At 46.5% G+C, this 16760-nt stretch overlaps 1 protein-coding gene across 5 annotated transcripts in view; it reads left to right on the top strand.

The window, feature by feature from the left end:
- Positions 1-16760, top strand: part of PTEN (phosphatase and tensin homolog) — a 72655-nt gene that overhangs the window by 40304 nt on the left and 15591 nt on the right. For 2 of the 5 annotated variants that reach the window (XM_058840683.1, XM_058840682.1), the window contains exons 8-9: positions 2958-3182; positions 4513-8169. The exons of 2 other annotated variants lie outside the window; for them this stretch is intronic. In XM_058840683.1, coding sequence (XP_058696666.1) covers positions 2958-3182; positions 4513-4698 — 411 coding nt within the window. In that variant the 3' untranslated portion in view covers positions 4699-8169. Of the gene's footprint in view, positions 1-2957; positions 3183-4512; positions 8170-16760 lie in introns of those variants that run through there. One more of the 5 variants, XM_058840684.1, reaches the window with a different exon arrangement.

Here is a 16760-nt window from a genome sequence, read left to right as displayed (position 1 = left end):
TGATACTGCAGTGGAGATTTATGGCACAGATTTGGTTATGGGAAGAAGTACATCTGTGGTTTATTTTTTTTTTTTAAGACAGATGTCTGTGATGTAACTGGAAGTGAAGCAAAACACATTGAAAAACAGTCTCTAATACTTTCTTTTTTTTTTTTTTAGAGATCTATTCATTAACTTGTGTTATGTGAGCACTTGGTCTGGTATTTTGATTTGCTATATAAAGCCTGAGTTCAGTTCATGCCTTGATTTTTAAAATTCCTATCTTTGGCCCATATTACATCATCTTTCTTCCTTGTCTCCCATGAAATATCTTGGGTCCTGATGCTTTAGCTGAATGCTCACTTTGAATAATGGATTTGCTCTTCGGAGAAAACAGTGACACGTTATCAGCCTGAAGAGCTAATTCCAAAAAACATGACCAAGTCTTCCCTCAATTTGAGTGGTGGCCATGCCATGTTCCAGGACCCATGAACTCAGTTTATTAGGCTAATTAAGTTGTGTAGTGGGAAGGAAAGGAAAATAACTTGATGCTTTAAAAAGCTGGAGGGAGATAAAAGGAGAAATGACCAGCTCAGCTGAGTTGTATTGTTTAGTTTGAGTCCCTGAAGACTACTGCAAATTTATCCCAAGGAACACAGATTAAAAGCTGCCTAGTGAGAGGTTTATTGTCTGTCAGCCCCTGTCAGTGAAGCTGAGTCCCCCCTAGCCCCTAAAGTACCAACTAAATCCCTCCTGGTTTTCCACTCGTGGAGCTGAAGGTGAGGCATGACAAAACTGTGCCTTCTGCTGGCATTGATTCCCATCCAGTGGCCTCTTTTTCTCTGGCACTGCTTTCCCACTGGTGACAGGAGCCATTCTCCAACCATCCATCCCCTGCTGCATGTCCTCCCCTCCCTGGAGATGACACTGGTGGCGCTGGGGACCAGCACCAGGGGGATTTTCAGCAGGAAAGCTGCTGGTTGTCTCTGTTTTGACCTGAGCAGGTCCTGTGTTTTGAGCAGGAATAAACATCTCACCTCCTTGGAGTCCTTTCTGAGGAACTCACTGTGTGGGTGAGGAGGAGCCTGGATCAGGGTACCATGGGGTTGTCTTCACAGGGATTTTGTCTGCTGCCTCCTGCTCTGGGAGAGAGACATTATCAGAGTGAACCCAGGATATTAATCCTCAGCTTCCAGACCCAGGCAGGGCATTTCTCAGGCTGTTCTTGGGGAAAGAGGAGAGTGTGAAATGTATATGCAGGGCCTGGCAAGAGCCTGCTAACTACTGCCTCCCATGGATGGGCTCCAACAAGGCTTCTTCAGAGATGGGATGGCTTGAAGGGAATCAGTGGCAGTGGGAAACAGCTGTCAGACTCCCCCAACAACTCATTTGCTAGATGAACTTGATTCCCAAAGTGCTGGAGAGAGAGGCACGGGAACTCAACTACCAGAAGTGTTCCTGGCTGGATTTTAAACTTCTGTCTTGGGGTCTCTCAGGTGCTTAGAAAAATGCAGACAAGCTGGAAGCGGTTTTGTAGGCTTTACCTAAAATACTGAAAATCAATCTACTGACGTTTGGTGGAGAGGGGCACTTGTGAATTCCCAGTATCTTGTTTGAATAAATTCGTGAGGAGGATGAGTGTAAGTTAAGTAGTCCAGCTCTTCCCTGCCCTCTTTCATTGGCTCAGGAAAATGCTGTGGTATTTTGCTGGTGCCAAACTGCCTTCAGCAGGAGGCCTGCTCGTGTCACACATGCTGGAATCACTTCTGTTCCACCTCTGTTTTCCCCCCCGCTTCCTTACTAACAGAGATGAATAGGAAGATAGGGCAGGACATGGATTTTTCCAATAAGAAATTGGAATTAAATCTCCTTGGTAAACCAAAATATGTAAGTTAGCTCAGAAGGAGTGAGTTTGTGTTCTGGTCCTGTGTAATAGCAAGGAATGTGAGATTCTGGAATGGGTTACTTTCCCTGCAGCTTTAGCAGCAATGCAGGAATACTAACCATTGTGGGAGGAACTGTCCATTTGCCTCTTTGATCTTTGCCCTGAAAAGCCACATCAGAGTCACACAGAAGATTTCACATGTAAAGAGCAAGTGGATGTAGCTCAGTGTCAGATGGAGAGGGGTTTGCTGTGCAATCAGGACCAAGCTGCCGAGGAGAGCTGCCCTTGGAAACACCAGCTCTGGGCTGGCAGAAAGCTGCTTCTCCAGAGCCTTCAGGATCTCTGATACAGGGATGTCCTGCCTCTTGGTACAGCTGGAGCTGTGGCAGAGTGGAGAATCAAACTGCTGATGGTCGTCTGTCAAGTTCTGCTTAAGCTGAACATCCTTCAGCTGTCAGTGCCTCAGCTTCTCCCTAAAATCTTCCTGCTGAGTGACAGGACAGCAGGCACTGGCTCTGCCTTCCTCCTAGTGCTGTTCAGCAAAAGTCTGACTGAGTGAAAGCATCTCAGCAAAGCACCCATGAATCCTTTGCTGTAGTTGTAAAGTAGTTGCTCAATTGTAGCTATATCTGTAATATAAATATAAAAATAAGAAAAGCTTTCTGTTACAGGGGAGATTCAATATTGCTCACCTCAGCTGATGAGGTTGTCTGTTTGGTTTAGGGATTGCTTGGCAAGGTGTGAGCAAAAAAAAAAAAAATCTTTTTATGCCTTGTGATTGCAAGTTTTAGTTTACTGAATTTATTGTCATCTGCTTTTATTGCAGGTATGCTAGTTTAAAGCCCAGCTCTCAATGAGTGATTTTTAAAAGCTTAATTGGTTAAAACTGAGCTTGATGAATGCAGATTTTTGTGTGTTGTCCAGGAGATGTGGTGAAAATGTCTTTGCATGCAATGTAACAAATGACAGACTGTTGTCCAAGTTTTGCCTGATATTACAGATCTGTTTTTGACCAGATGCTGATAGCAGTCTAATTAACGTGCCATTAGTGAATACTAAAGCAAGCTTGTTTTCTGTGTTCTTCCTCCCCCAGGACAAAATGTTTCACTTTTGGGTAAATACATTCTTCATAGGACTGGATGAAAATTCAGACAAAGTAGAAAATGGAAGTCTAGTTGCAGATCAGGAACTTGATGGTATTTTCAGTACAGAGCGCTCAGATAATGATAAGGAATATTTAATCCTTACATTAACAAAAAACGATCTAGACAAAGCAAATAAAGATAAAGCCAACAGATATTTCTCTCCAAACTTCAAGGTCAGTATATTTTATGTGTGAACAAAGCTGAAAAGCTGCATGATTTGTTTGTCTTGCCTTTGGAGGGACCCTGTGAAACTGCTGTGTAGAAGCTGAGTTCATGTTTTGGTATTGCCATCACTTAGCAAAGCTTTGAGCTTTGTACTTCTGTCTGCCTTTGGGGGAGCTGATGGATGTTGAGCAGCTGGGGTTGAAGTCTGCAGGTTGTTCAGGTGTTTAGTGAAGCCATCAGAGGTGTGGGAGAGCCGGTGACCAGGTGCCATCATCCCTGCTCCAGCTGCATTGCCTGAGTTCTGGGCTGGGCACACTCAGCTGATTTGCAGCAGCGCCTTTTCCCCGGGAAGAAGAGGGGTCCACAAGGATGATTTGTGGTCTGGAGCATCTCTCTGATGAGGAGAGGCTGTGGGAGCTGGGCTGGGTCAGTCTGGAGGAGGGAAGGCTGAGGGGGGATCCCTGTCTGTCCCACACAGACATCTCCAGAGGGATGTCCTCCTGTCCTCCTCCTCCAGAGGAGGCTGCCAGGCTCTGTTCCGTGACAGAGTGAGAAGCAAAGGCCATAAACAAAAACATGAGTTCCACCTCAACATGAGAAGAACTTCTTTCCATGAGGGTGGCAGAGCTCTGGAACAGCTGCCTGGGGTGGGTGTGGAGTCTCCCTCTCTGGAGACATTCCAAGCCCACCTGGAAGTGCTCCTGTGCCTGGGCAGGGGGTGTTGGACTGGATCATCTCCAGAGGTCTCTTCAACCTCAGCTGTCCTGGGATTCCAGGAATACCTTACCCAGGCAGTTTAGCTTTGGGGAATATGAGCCATTGCCAGCAGCGTTTTAAACATGAAAAAGGCATTTGTAAGAATTCCAGCATTTTCTAACTTCCTCATAAAAGATCAGCCAGTGCTCATTTGAAGGTAATGGTCATAGCTGCTTGGAATATTGCTTGGATCAGACTTCCCACACAGGAGATACCCATTAGAGAGTGTTTTGTTCATTCCTGTGCACTCTTGCTGCAATCTCCTGGTGCTCTGGGAATTGTGCAGGGCAGGAGGGTGGTGGTGTGGCCTGGTGTGCTGGGATATCCTGCTGCTGCAGCTCAGGAGCACCTGAGCACTCAGCCAGACACAATTCCTGCAGCTGGGCTGGAAAATCCTGCTGCTTTGCCAGGCCTTTGTTTTGCCAGGGGTGGTGTTGAGAGGCTGGCAAACCTCTCTCTGGGGAGAGGAGCAGGGGTGTGACTCAGGGTAGCCAAGGAGCTGTGCTGTTAAGAGCTGCTTTGTTGCCTGTGCTCAGTTGAAGTCCGGGTTCCCTTTTTAAATGTTGTTTTTTCCTTCCCCAGGTGAAGCTATTTTTCACAAAAACAGTAGAAGAGCCATCAAACCCAGAGGCTAGCAGTTCAACTTCTGTAACACCAGATGTTAGTGACAATGAACCTGATCATTATAGATACTCTGACACCACTGACTCTGATCCAGAGAATGAACCTTTTGATGAAGATCAGCATACGCAGATTACAAAAGTCTGAATATTTTTTTTATCAGAGATAAAAAAAAAAAACATACAAAAAAACCAACCATGAAGACAGACAAACTTGAATAAACTGAAAAAAAAGAAAAGGACCTTTCTAAATGGCAAAAGGACATAGTGTCAGATTACCAATTATAGGAACAATTCTTTCCTGACCAATCTTGTTTTGCCCTATAAATCTACAGGGTTTGACACTTGTCCAGTCGGGGGGGGTAAAAGAAAGGTTACGTAGCTCTTATGTATATACCTTTTTGTGTCAAAGGACATTAAAACTTCAATTAGGAACTATAAACATGGCACTTTCCCATTTTATTCCAGTTTTATAAAAGTGGAGACAGACCTAATGTGTATGCGTAGGAATTTTTCCTTTTGTGTTCTGTCACCAAACGAAGTTTCAAAAACCGAAAAAAAAAAAAAAATATTTACAGGTTCACATCCTGCCCCTTTTTTTTGCACTTGTGTGGCAACAGAAAAGTCTGCAGTTGGCTAAGAGATGTTTCTAGAAGGTTTTTCCTACATTCTAATGCATGTTTTTTGGATGGGGGCTGGAAGGTGATGCTCGGAAAGGAGCGTGGCCTGTGTACCATATCCGGCTGTTCCATGCACCTTTCCTCAGCATGCTGCCCTAATTCATCCGGGACAATGGGTGAGGAGTCGCCGCTGTCACTGCTTGTTGTTTGTGCATTTTTCATTTTTTTTAAGTGTAATGGTGCTAGAAAAGGCAGCTAGAGAGAGTGATTCTGTCTAGGGGTACAGGAATGAACCTTCACGACACCCACGAGACCTGCGCAATGAAGGGAGACCAGGAATTGGGGTCACGAAAAACAAAACAAAAAAAAACAAACAAAAGGAAACACAGCAACAATGACTTAACCATACAAATGTGGAGGCTATCAACTAAAGTAAGAGCTTGAAACAAATGGTTACAAAATTTGACAATGATTTATTGGGATTTTTTGTGAATTGTAATGGCTGCTCCATCTCCTGTGTAATCAAGGCCAGTGCTAAAAGTCAGATGCTCTTAGTGCAAAAACAACAGTCAACATCTTACATTTATATTAGTAGTTTTTCAATCATATTCCTGCTGTGAATACTTCATGTGCTGCCTTGCAAGCTTTTTGGTTTTTTTTTTTTCCCTCTCTCATGAATATAAAAAGATTTTGTAATGGTGCACAGGAAATGTCATTGGAGATTCTCCAGGTTAGTGTTTGTTTGGAAGATTTCTGATGCATTTATTCAATCAAGCCTCTGTCAGCCGTTCCACCCCTTTGACCCTACACATTCTATTACAATGAGTTTTGCAGTTTTGCACACTTTTTTTTTTTTTAAAAAAAAAATGTCATTAACTGTTAGGGAATTTTACTTGAATACTCATTACCTGCAATGTTTTAAAAACGGACATTACACACCAGAGACAGGAAAAACCAGTGTTGCAGTAAATTCTCAACGCTGTAAATGAAGATTAAAAAGCAGAAACGCATTATACAAAAAATATTAAAAAACTAGAAAAAAACAACCCCTCAAACCACCCAACAAATTGTTTTCCTAAACCAAGTGGCAGTGTTGGATTATTTGTTCCTAGGGACACGGGTAGGGCTCAGAGTTGGCTTCTGGTGGACGATTGTCATGCCCAGCCTGAGGTGACTCAGGAGTCCAGCTGCTGGTGCATCCAGATGTGAAGTCACTGCCAAAACGGGCCCCTCTAAGTGGGCCATGAACAGCTGACCCCAAATTGATGCTTTTTTTTAGTATTTAGTACACACATCCCCCCACTTAATTAACTTTTTGGTGCTGACATGGAAGTTCATGAGCGTGTTCTCAGCCAGAATTATGAATGGGATCTGTCAGAGCCCTGTACAGCAGCATTAATGGTTGGAATTTGAACCACACAAGGCAGGACTTCCACTAATTACAATTGGTAAACCAAGGTGTAAAGGGCTTTAATTTTTTTATTTTTTTTTTTCTTATCTGGTTTCTGTTGGTCAATTCTGCTCCTCAGATTCATGATTCTAACAAAGCTGGTAATATGTTCTGACTTACAGGTTTAATTAGACTTTAATGGATCAAGGTTCAGTGCTCATTGTGACGAGCAAGAGGTGGTTTTCCCTTGGGAACAGGAATTTTAACTCTTACCCTTCCAATCGTGTTTCACCCTGTCTGGTTTATAACAGTTGAAAGTTGTGTTGGCTTAATAAACCAAACTGTTCTTGCTTGGATAGTATTGGGATCTTGGCACTGCTGCGTGTCCCACTTTGGATAATCAGGATTGGATGGTGCAGTTCCAGTCGGTGACGCCGGATCGGGAATCAGGACGCAAGGATGGGCTTTTGCACTGTTATTTTTCCTTTGGAATGTGAAGGTTGGAATGAGGGTTTTGAATTTTTTTTTAATTTTTTTTTTTTTTTTTTGGATTTTTTTTTTTAATGTTTCGACGTCTTTGAAAAGCCTTGCTTACATTTTATGGTGTAGTCATTGGATATGGAAAAATGGCATTATATATATATATTATATATATAAATATATATTATACATACTCTCCTATACTTTATTTCAGTTACCACCCCCATAGAAGTTGACAAGAATTGCTATGACTGAAAGGTTTTTGAGTCCTTATTAAAACTTTATTTATGACAGTATTCATAATTAGCTTGAGCTGCATTCTGTAGGTAATCTTTCCTTGAGTTTCCGGACTGTACGCTTCAGCCTGTTGGGATATGCAAGAGCTTACATGTCTGAAACTACTTGAAGGCATCACTTTGGTAAGAGCTTAACTGTAAGGCCCTGAAGCATCCCCTGGGCTTGGGCAGCCCCAGTGAAAATCTTTGCCACAGCTCCTCCAGGGCAGCTGTGCAAATACAGCCTCCAGATTCCTCCCCGGGGCACACATTGTAAACTGAAGTGGAGTTTACATGCAGCATCAAAATCAGCTTTCCAAATTCAAAACAAAAAACCAACAAACCCTTCAAATAATCCAAAAAGAGGATGCTGGTGTGCAAGTTCCATGTTTAGTCCTAGCAAGTGTGTGCAATATGTTAACGATGCCTGTGGTTGCCACGAAGTGCCTCGTTTACCTTCTCAATACTGTTGGAAAGTGTCGTGCATGCAGATGGATGGGGTGGGACTGTGCACTAAAAGGGGCTCCAACTGCAGCGTTTTGGCAGAGCTGCCTTTCTCTGCCAGTTCAAATTTCCAGTCTGTTTTCATATAGCATATATATATATAGATACTAAAAGAAAAAAAAAAAAAATCAGTCTGTTAAGCAGCCTTACTCTGATTCAGCCTCTTCAAATACTATTGTGCTGTGCAACAGTGGCTCTGTGTGTAACTGAGAATACACAAAAACCAAGTATGACATGTACAGGATAATGCCTCATACAAATCAGATGTCCGTTTGTTATTGTGTTTAACAACCCTTTATCTCTTAGTGTTAAAACTCCACTTAAAACTGATTAAAGTCTCATTCTTGTCACTGTGTGGGTGTTTTATTGCAGTGTTCTGAGCTTGGCGAACAGCTGAAACGTTGTGCTTGTAAAGCTGTGGAATTTGGAGTGCGCTGCTTGGAGCCAAGGGTGCTCCTTGTGCATCCAGGGGTTTGAAGGGAGCTGCTGCTCCAAATCCTGGTGTTTTCCAGAGGTTTGAGCAGTGCCAAAGTGGAAGTCCAGAGGTGTGCAGGGATATCAGACCCTCACTTTGTTATCCTGGTGAAGGGAAGGCACCTCCTGGGGCATCAAACCACACTGGCAGGTGCCTGTCCCCAGTGCCTGAGGAGCTGCAACAAGGATGGAGACAGGCTGATGGCGAGGGCCTGGAGTGCCAGGAAATTGGGAATGGCCCCCCAGTGCCAAAGGGCAGGGATAGATGGGATATTGGGAAGAAATCCTTCCCTGTGAGGGTGGGGAGGCTCTGGATCCCTGGCAGTGTCCAAGGTCAGGTTGGACTTTGGGGCTTGGAGCAGCCTGGGATAGTGGAAGGTGTCCCTGCCCGTGGAACTGGATGGGCTTTAAGGTCCCTTCCCACCCAAACCATTCTGGGATTTTATATTTAGTCTCACAGAGAACTTCAAAATGCACCTTATAAATAAGTTAATGTTGCATCTGCTGCATAATGAGACGTGAGTGCCACCTGAGAATTCTTCTCCTGGAGTAGCTTTACATTGACAGTGAGATGCATTTTTCCCTATAGAATTACAGGATTGTTAAGGTTGGAAAAGCCCTTTGAGATCATCAAGTCCACTCTCAGGACAGATCAAGTAGGTAATTCTGGGGTTCTTCTGGTTGCTTGGCTGTTTTCAAGCCAGATTTTAAAGTGGCACTTCAATCCTAGGTGGTGTTCCCTGTTCCCAGGGTTCCCCCTGGGCTGCAGGAAGGTGAGAAGGGGTGGGGAGGTGCTCTGCTGCACCCCCAAATCGGGTGACTTCGGGTGCCTCTTGTTACTCCTCCTTCCTTCCCACCACTGGTAAGGTCAGCTCGCTTACATTTGGCTGAGCATCTCCAAAAAACGCTGAGTTCTGTTTGGGAAGGGAGGTTTTGGTGCACTGTGGGGTGGGTGCAGTGTTGGCCAGGTGGGTCTGACCCCGCCAGGTGAGTGGCACCAGGAAGGGCTTTGCACCTCAGCACGTGCTGCCACCCAGGATGTTAAAGCATGTTCCTTTTGGTGAGCTTGGTTTGTGTCCAAAAAATGAAAGCAGGGTGGGAAGATGCAGAGGAGAGTAGTCTGAACAGGGTTCAACATGATGAGGAATTTCTATAAATATATATATACATACATATATATCCAATATAAATATACAGAGATCTCTCTCTCTGTGAAGGGATTCTGCTCTGGAGACAGGTGGGAAGTGCTGTGGAGAGAGGATTTTATTTGACTCTGACACTCATCCCATTGACTGAAAGTCTCATGGCCCAGCCTCCAGCAGCTAAAGGTGGTTTCTAGGCAAAAAAAAAGCTCATTTTTTCCACTCTGGTGACCAATGTGGTGACAGAGCTTCCCAGGGAGGTGCTGGGTGGCAGCACAGAGGACAGTCCCTGTGCTCCATCCCCACACCTGGGATTTCTGTGTCCTCTGAGCCCTCTGCAGCTCCAGGGCCTGGCTGAGCTTTCCCAACCACTGGCATCAGCAGGGAGCAGCAGCTCATGGAGGGGTGGTTAATAATTAATTGTGTCTTCTTTTAAAGCTGCAGCAGAGTTATAAATTGCACTCTTTTAAGAAGGAAAGGTACTGGTGGGAGAATTTAAACTCTTTTTCCTGCGGTTGGTTGGCTCTGAAATGAGTGATGATGTGTCGGTCTGAGCAGATTCCCTGAGGTGACCTGGGTGCAGTGGGAGCTGGATTGAAAAAAAAAACCCAACAAACCATTCCTATAGATTGTGACTCGATGCAAAGGGAGGGAGGTCGAATAAGGAGTCAGCTCAGTGTCTCCTCAAAAACAGAACATGAATTGCTGCTTTGGCTTCTTGTCACCCTCATTCTTCGATATCTTCTCAAACCCCGTCTTTCCACATCTGTCCCTGGTAATTCTGCTCCTTTATTTATTCCATACAATCCTGTGCAAGGCAGATGAGAAAATCCCTTTATTTTGAACTGAAGGTCCCACTAAAATAAAAACCATTGCTTGTTTCTTTGCCTTTCGCTCCCTGTTCTTTGAGGCTTTTCCTTGTTTAGCTTTTTTAATGGCATTTCATTGTTTTTTCCATGTGTTTCTTCTCATTTTCCACTTACCTTCTGTGCTTTCAAACTTTTCAGCCACTGCTCTGTGTTGCAATATAGGACAGGTAATTATTTTCTGCCTGGGGTTTTTTTAGGTTTATTTTTTGGTTGGTTGTTTTTGGTTGGTTGTGGTTTGGATTTTTTTTTTTTTTTCTTTTTGTCTACCGAGCTTTATTCTGAAGGCATAGCAGAGAGAAATGATTTTAGTTTTTTTTTAAAAAAAAAAAAAAAGAAATAACATCTCTGAGAAACATTAGGGTTGTGCAGGTTCAGCAGATGTGTTTGCCTTGGTGAGCTCCTGGTGCTCTGCACAAACCTGGATGTGTTTATCCGGCCTAATGGGAACGATGAGCACATGGACTGGACTTGTGATGAGCAACCTGAATAAAAAAACCTTGCTAATGAACTGCTGGGCTACACTTTCTAGCTGCAAATGTTGCTGTATGGGCTGTGCTGGCTACAGAAATATTAAAAAAATGGGCTTAGTGGGGTTTATTTTTACTTTTTGAGGGCTCCTGTGCTTGGTAATTTACTTTGTCTCCCATCCCTAAGCCCTGAAATTTGTGGCACTCTGCCTTCAAGATTTCCTGTTCACAGAGGAGTTTTAAGCTGATAAAAGATGATATTTCAGAGGCTGAGCTTTGTGCTTTAAATTTGTATAATTTGGGCTGCTTCAGGCCCTACTGGTGTTTTTGTGGCCTTTGACAAAATAATTGTACTGTGAAGGTTATGTGGGGTCTGGAAGAGGCTGAAAGCAGCTGGGAAAAGCTGGATTGAGGAATTCCAGCAGCCTGGACAGAGAGATCTTGGGCTGCCCCATCCTCCAGTGGCAGGAGGAAAATGGCAGAAGAAAACGGGAAGGATTCTGTCATGGAAATCTCTGCAGGAATGAGCCTCTTAAATGGAAATTAATGAGTTTGGAGGAGAAGGCGGCAAAGGCTTTAATGTAAATCAGGATTTGGTAATGGGAGAGTGAAACCTCGTGGGTGGAGGCATGGAACTTGTGAGGAAAGGGGTGATGGCACATGTTTATAGAGATTTGCTGGGGTTTTGCAAGGATGGGATGAAACAGCTGATGAGAGGTGTCTGAGAGGCATCTGGAGGGCGGGAGATGCGTTTGAGAGGTTGGCTTGGGGATCCTCCGCTTTAAAAAGTGTTTGAAACTATGGAAACAGGAGGGCTGACAGCTCCAGACTGGAGTTGGGACTGCAACCAGCTTAGGAAAACGTTGAAATTTGCGTTGGAGGATGGTAAAGATCACGCAGCAGTGAGAGGAGACTGATAACATCCACTCACCAGCACAAAGAGGAGTTATTCCCCTTCCCTGAATATCAGCACTTGGGAAGGACGTGGCTTTTCCCTGGAACCTGAAAAGCAGCTCAGGTCCACGTGTTTTGAGTGGTTTTAGAGTGTCTGAAGTGGTTCTCAGCCCTCACTCACAGGTGGGCGCCCTTCAAACCAGCCTGCAGCTGAGGTCTGGGGGGCTTGGAGGCTTCCTGGAAAAGCTGCAGCCCCCCAGGAAAGGGAAAGGGCTGGAAGCAGCTGGGAACCACTGAGCTGAGGAACACAGAGCAATGATAAAAAGCCAGATAGGAAGGTTGGTGTTTTTTTTACTCCAGCTTGTCCATCGTCTTGGCTTTTGTCTCGTTTGTGTCGAGAGGAAGGCAAAGCTTTGCACAAGAACTTCCAGCTCTCGTGTTTGTGCCTTGAAGCAGGAGAAGGGATGGCACCCAACGTGTCTGGCCTTTTCTGGGGGTGGGGTCCGTGCTGCAGCACTCCAGGGAATGCTCCAGCTTCTCCTGAAGGTTGAAGCATTGAAGGAAGATTCTGCAAGGAGCATAATTTGCCACCTTCATCTCTTTGTCAGCTCCCTCTGACAAGCTTAATTTCTCGAGAGTAAGATCTGGAGAGGTTATTGTAGAGAGGAGTATGATCAGATCTGCCAAACTCTGACATTCACATAAAGCTCTACCTGTTGGACAGAATCCTGAGCTTTGGCACAGCATCTCCTGACCAGAATCTGGAAGGTAGCTGGATGCTGGAGGTGGAAGTATGAATTCCCCTAAGCCAGCTCGTTGTTCATGTTGTGTTCTTTGTGTCCTTGGTGAAGGTCCCAGCCTGTGATCAGGAGCTTGCTCAGGTTTGTGCGCTTGGCAGAGGTTTTTTCCTCTCCATCCATCCTCATCCCTCTTCTTCCCTGTCCCCATAGCAAAAAAACTTGGGAGTAGGAAGCTTTGATCTCTTTGGTTCTGCAAGGGCAGCATTTCAGGCCCCTCTGGGGAGGTGGGGTTTGATTTTTAGGGATTTGACAACGTGCTCACAACAGCAGGAGGTGGATGGGTGGGCACGGTCTCAGACACCCCCTGAGGTGGCTCTTGGCAGGGAAGATGCAGCATGAGGAGGTGGATGTGCCCTGGAGTCACTTCCAACAGCCAAAGAGGGGCTGAGTTAAGCGGCGTGGCTGGGAAAGGAAATCATCTGGGGGACCTGTGGAGTACAAGAGAGTCCTCTGAGAGCAGCTGGGGGCTCTGTGGCAGTACCTACACCCTCATGCAGGTGCTGTGGCACGAGCTGGCCAAGAAGTACTGCCCAAAACCCTGATGGGCCAGTTCCTGTCAGGGTGTTCAAGGTGGGCTTTTGGCACAGGTTAGTGGCCATGGCCTGATGTCCTCTCTTCACTACTTGACTTCCATTAGACAGGTCTGTTTTTCTGACAAAGCTCATGCCCTTTTTGGGATGGAACACTGCCCAGTTCATCTGTAGCTGAGTTTTCATGAAGCATGCCACCTCCTGCAGCAGCTGCATGGGAGCTGGGTTGGTCCTGCATGGTTTTGGCCCTGGGCTGGTGCTCAGGGGCTGGGCACCTCAGTGCTCTGGGTCTGATGCTCTGTACCTGCAGCTCTGGGTGCCTCCTCTCCATCACCCTGCCAGTGAGATGACTCAGAAGTGGCCCTGCTGCTGCTTGTGTCCCCTCCTTGTGACAAAGCCCTCGGTGCTGGGCTCCTTTGCACATGTGTTTGTGGGGCTGCAGGCGTTCATTTCCAGCCGTGCAGAACCGTGCGCAGCAGAGCCTGTGAAGTGCTGTCCAAGCCCTCTCTCGCCTCCTTCCACGTGGAGAGCTTTCTTAATGAAGAGTTAAGAGACCTCAGGGACCAGATGCAACTCGGTGATGGAAACAGTTGCACAATAGAGTGCTTGATTAATGCCTTCTGACTTTTCCAGGAGTTGAAGTCAAAGCAAGCTTGGCTTGACTGCAGGGAGAAGGGAAGGCAAGAGGAGAGGTGAGAAGTCTGGACAAGGAGGTGTGGGGAGGTAAAAGGAGCTGAATGTCCACATGACAATATCTGAAGGAAAACCTGAAAAAGAGGAATTGCCCACTGCTGACTGCTTGCTTTGGGTGGTTGGTCCTGTGGTTTTATTTAGCTCAGTGTCTTGCTGTAAAGCCTTAAAACGTAAAAGTAACAGTTTTGAATGTACACCTGTGTAACTGTACAACCATTTGGACTTCTGGCTCACAGAAAAGGGTGTCCTGCCCTGGGGGCTGGAGGTGGCTGCTCAGGGGTGAGTAAGGGGACACACATCTGAGACCAGCCCCTCACCAGAACCAGCTGGTGGCTTCCTGAGCCTGGAGTGGTTTGTGTATTGAGCACGTTCTTCTTCAAGGCTCCCATCTCCCCTTCTTGGCACCCTCTGCATCTTTGGACAAGGGGTTTCACAGGTGCTGTGGGGGATGTGAGGGAACATCTCCTCAGTCCAGTCAGGCGCTTGGAGTGCTCGTGCTAGAAGAGGCAGCAGAAGGCCATCCCTTCCTCCTCCTCCTTGCCCTGTTGGAGATCTCTGGCAAAGCCACCTCCAGGCTGAAGTGTCCAAGCCTGAATGCAATACTTCCAGAGGAAAGGCATCTCCAGGTTTTCTGCCACAGCAGAGCCCCCTTTCAGGAGCGAGGCTGTTTTCTCCCCTCGTGGCACAGCTGTGGCTGCAGGACCCGTCCCTGCTTTGCATTCCCCAAGGGGTCGCTCAGTTTGGCATCACCATCCTTGTGCTTTGAGGTTTGGTGATGACACAGGCAAGGAAGGTTCTCCCAGGGGTTTCTCCATGGCACAAACCCTGTGTGGGCCATGGGTGCCTGTGTCACTGTGCGTGCCCCCGGCGCTCATTGCTGCTTTCCCTCTCTGCCCTGCGTGTTGAGTTTAAAATCACGAGATCAAAGCCAACACTTTCTGTCTCCAGCATCTCCAGCACGTGTTTCCTTCATTTTGAACCCCATTAAGTAATTTAACTGGGAGATGGGTGCTCCTGGATAGGCATTTTGAATACATGAGCTGCTTAGCCGTGCTCATGCCTCACAATGATTTTTTACCTCACGTGACAGTCGCTTCTCCCCCGTTTTCTTCCTCTTGCTGCATTTGTGAGGTGACCCAGGCTTTTATTCCCTGCACTTGCTGGGGACCAAGGTGTGGCTGTGGCACTGTGCAGGTGGCTGGGGAAGGGTTAATCCCCCCTGCAGGGGTGTCTTAAAGATGTCTGTGCTCTGTTCTCAGCTGTCAAGCCAAGCCCCAGTGAGGATTTTACTCTCTGTGTCCCTAGAGGTGCCCAGTGCTCTTGCAAACAGGGTGTGCACAGTCTCTGGCCACTTTGGTCTCATCAGGGCTGCAGCTTTCCTGTTTTTCTGTTCCAATTGCTGCCAAAAGCTGACTCTTTATCTGATCTGTGGTCTTTCACCACGAGCTGATGTGGTCCCCGCTCTGATTTGTGCCTCGGCCCCGCCGTGCTCGGCGCAGGTCGAGCTGTGGTCTCTCAGGGCCTGTTTTCCTCTAGCCTTTGTAGCAAAAATGAATAAAAGCAGAGCCACTCGGTGCCACGTGTGCTGCTCTCACCCTCCTTATGTCGATATTTCTCCCTTTGGGGTCGTAATCAGCTGCACCCCTGTGGTCTGACCTCCTCCAGCTGGAGCTGCATCCTCAGGTTGAGCTACAGTATCTTTTTAAAGGTTTTTCCTCTCTTTTCCCAGGACAAAAGATGCTGATATTGGACCATTTCAGCCTGGAGGTGGCAGACACCTGGCTTTCATCCAAGGGCTTTCATGGCAGGAGCCAAAGCTTGAGGCTGAATCCAGCACCTGTGGACCTCAAACCAGCGCTGATCCATAGCAAATCCTAAATCCGTAGGAAGTGCCAGCAGCCTTGGCTCTCTCCTCCATGGCCATGGCTGCTGAGCACAGGGTTTGTCCTGCTTTTCTGATGTAGCTGGATTCCTGGTAGCATGTCATTATTAAGAATTTCATGAGGTAGACCCTAAATAAGTGGCCTGAGCTGAATTTTTTTCCTCTCCCTCCTGCCCTCCTCTCCCTGTGGCACACTGTCAATGACCCTGCTGCTGGCACAGAAAATCCCTGTTCAAATGGATGTTTTCCCATGAGTTAACTGTTATTAACTGTTGCCAAATCAGTTAATATTTTCATTTTTTTCCCCCCCACCCCATCAAAAGAAAAATAAGTCCTGAGCCAGAAAGGCTCCTCACCTGTCCAGTTTAATAGCAGTGAGCTTCCAGGCTGTGCTGTGAGATCTGCCCACAAGTCTGTTGAACAGAACAGGATTTTTTTTCTCCCCCAGTAAATGGAGATACTTTCAGGAGGCATTTGGAGGTATTTTCACCTCCCAAAGAGGGCTGGTAGCACACTTTTTATTCCAAATTCAGCTCAGATGAGGAGGGACCGGAGTGTGCAGGCAGAGCACGGTCTCCAGCCAAAGGGCCGGAGCTGATGCAGCAGGAGATTATTGGGGAATTAAATCCAGCAGAGTGGCCTGAGGAAACCTGATGCTGCTGGAAATCACAGGGGCTTATCCAGGCACGTCTGCTTGACCCACACTGAGGTCTCCTGTTGAGGGATGTGTTTTCCCAGCCTGCTGCTGCTCTGGGGGTGTGACAGTGCTCAGAGGTGGGAGCTCTCCCCCACACCTGGCCTGGGTGTGAGGCTCCTTTTAGACCCCCCCAGCTGCCAGGGGAGATTTTGCTGCTTCAAAGGTGAGATATTTGTGCCACGTGCTTGTGATGCTCTGCCCAACGAGTGTAAATCGTGCCAGAGGTTTTCCACATTCCGTTCATGAGGTCTCCAGTAGGGTCCCACAAACCCAATCTGCCTGGAGGGATTTCAGTGTAGCTGAGGATTGGTGAAATTTGGGATTTGCCCTTCCTCTCCCACTCAAAAAACAGCCCAAAGGCTCCCAAAACACCACAGATGTCTTTGAAAACAAAGCTCCCCATTTGCCTTGATGTAACCCAACCTCAAGTTGCTAAAGAAAGTCAATTAAACTGAGAGCAGCTCCTAGTGAAATTAAAATTGGGTGATTTGTG

The sequence above is a fragment of the Poecile atricapillus genome, chromosome 6 (assembly GCF_030490865.1).
Source record: "Poecile atricapillus isolate bPoeAtr1 chromosome 6, bPoeAtr1.hap1, whole genome shotgun sequence".
Taxonomy (NCBI): Eukaryota; Metazoa; Chordata; class Aves; order Passeriformes; family Paridae; genus Poecile; species Poecile atricapillus.
Note: the sequence above shows the minus strand (reverse complement) of the source record. Positions and strands in the feature narration are given on the sequence as shown.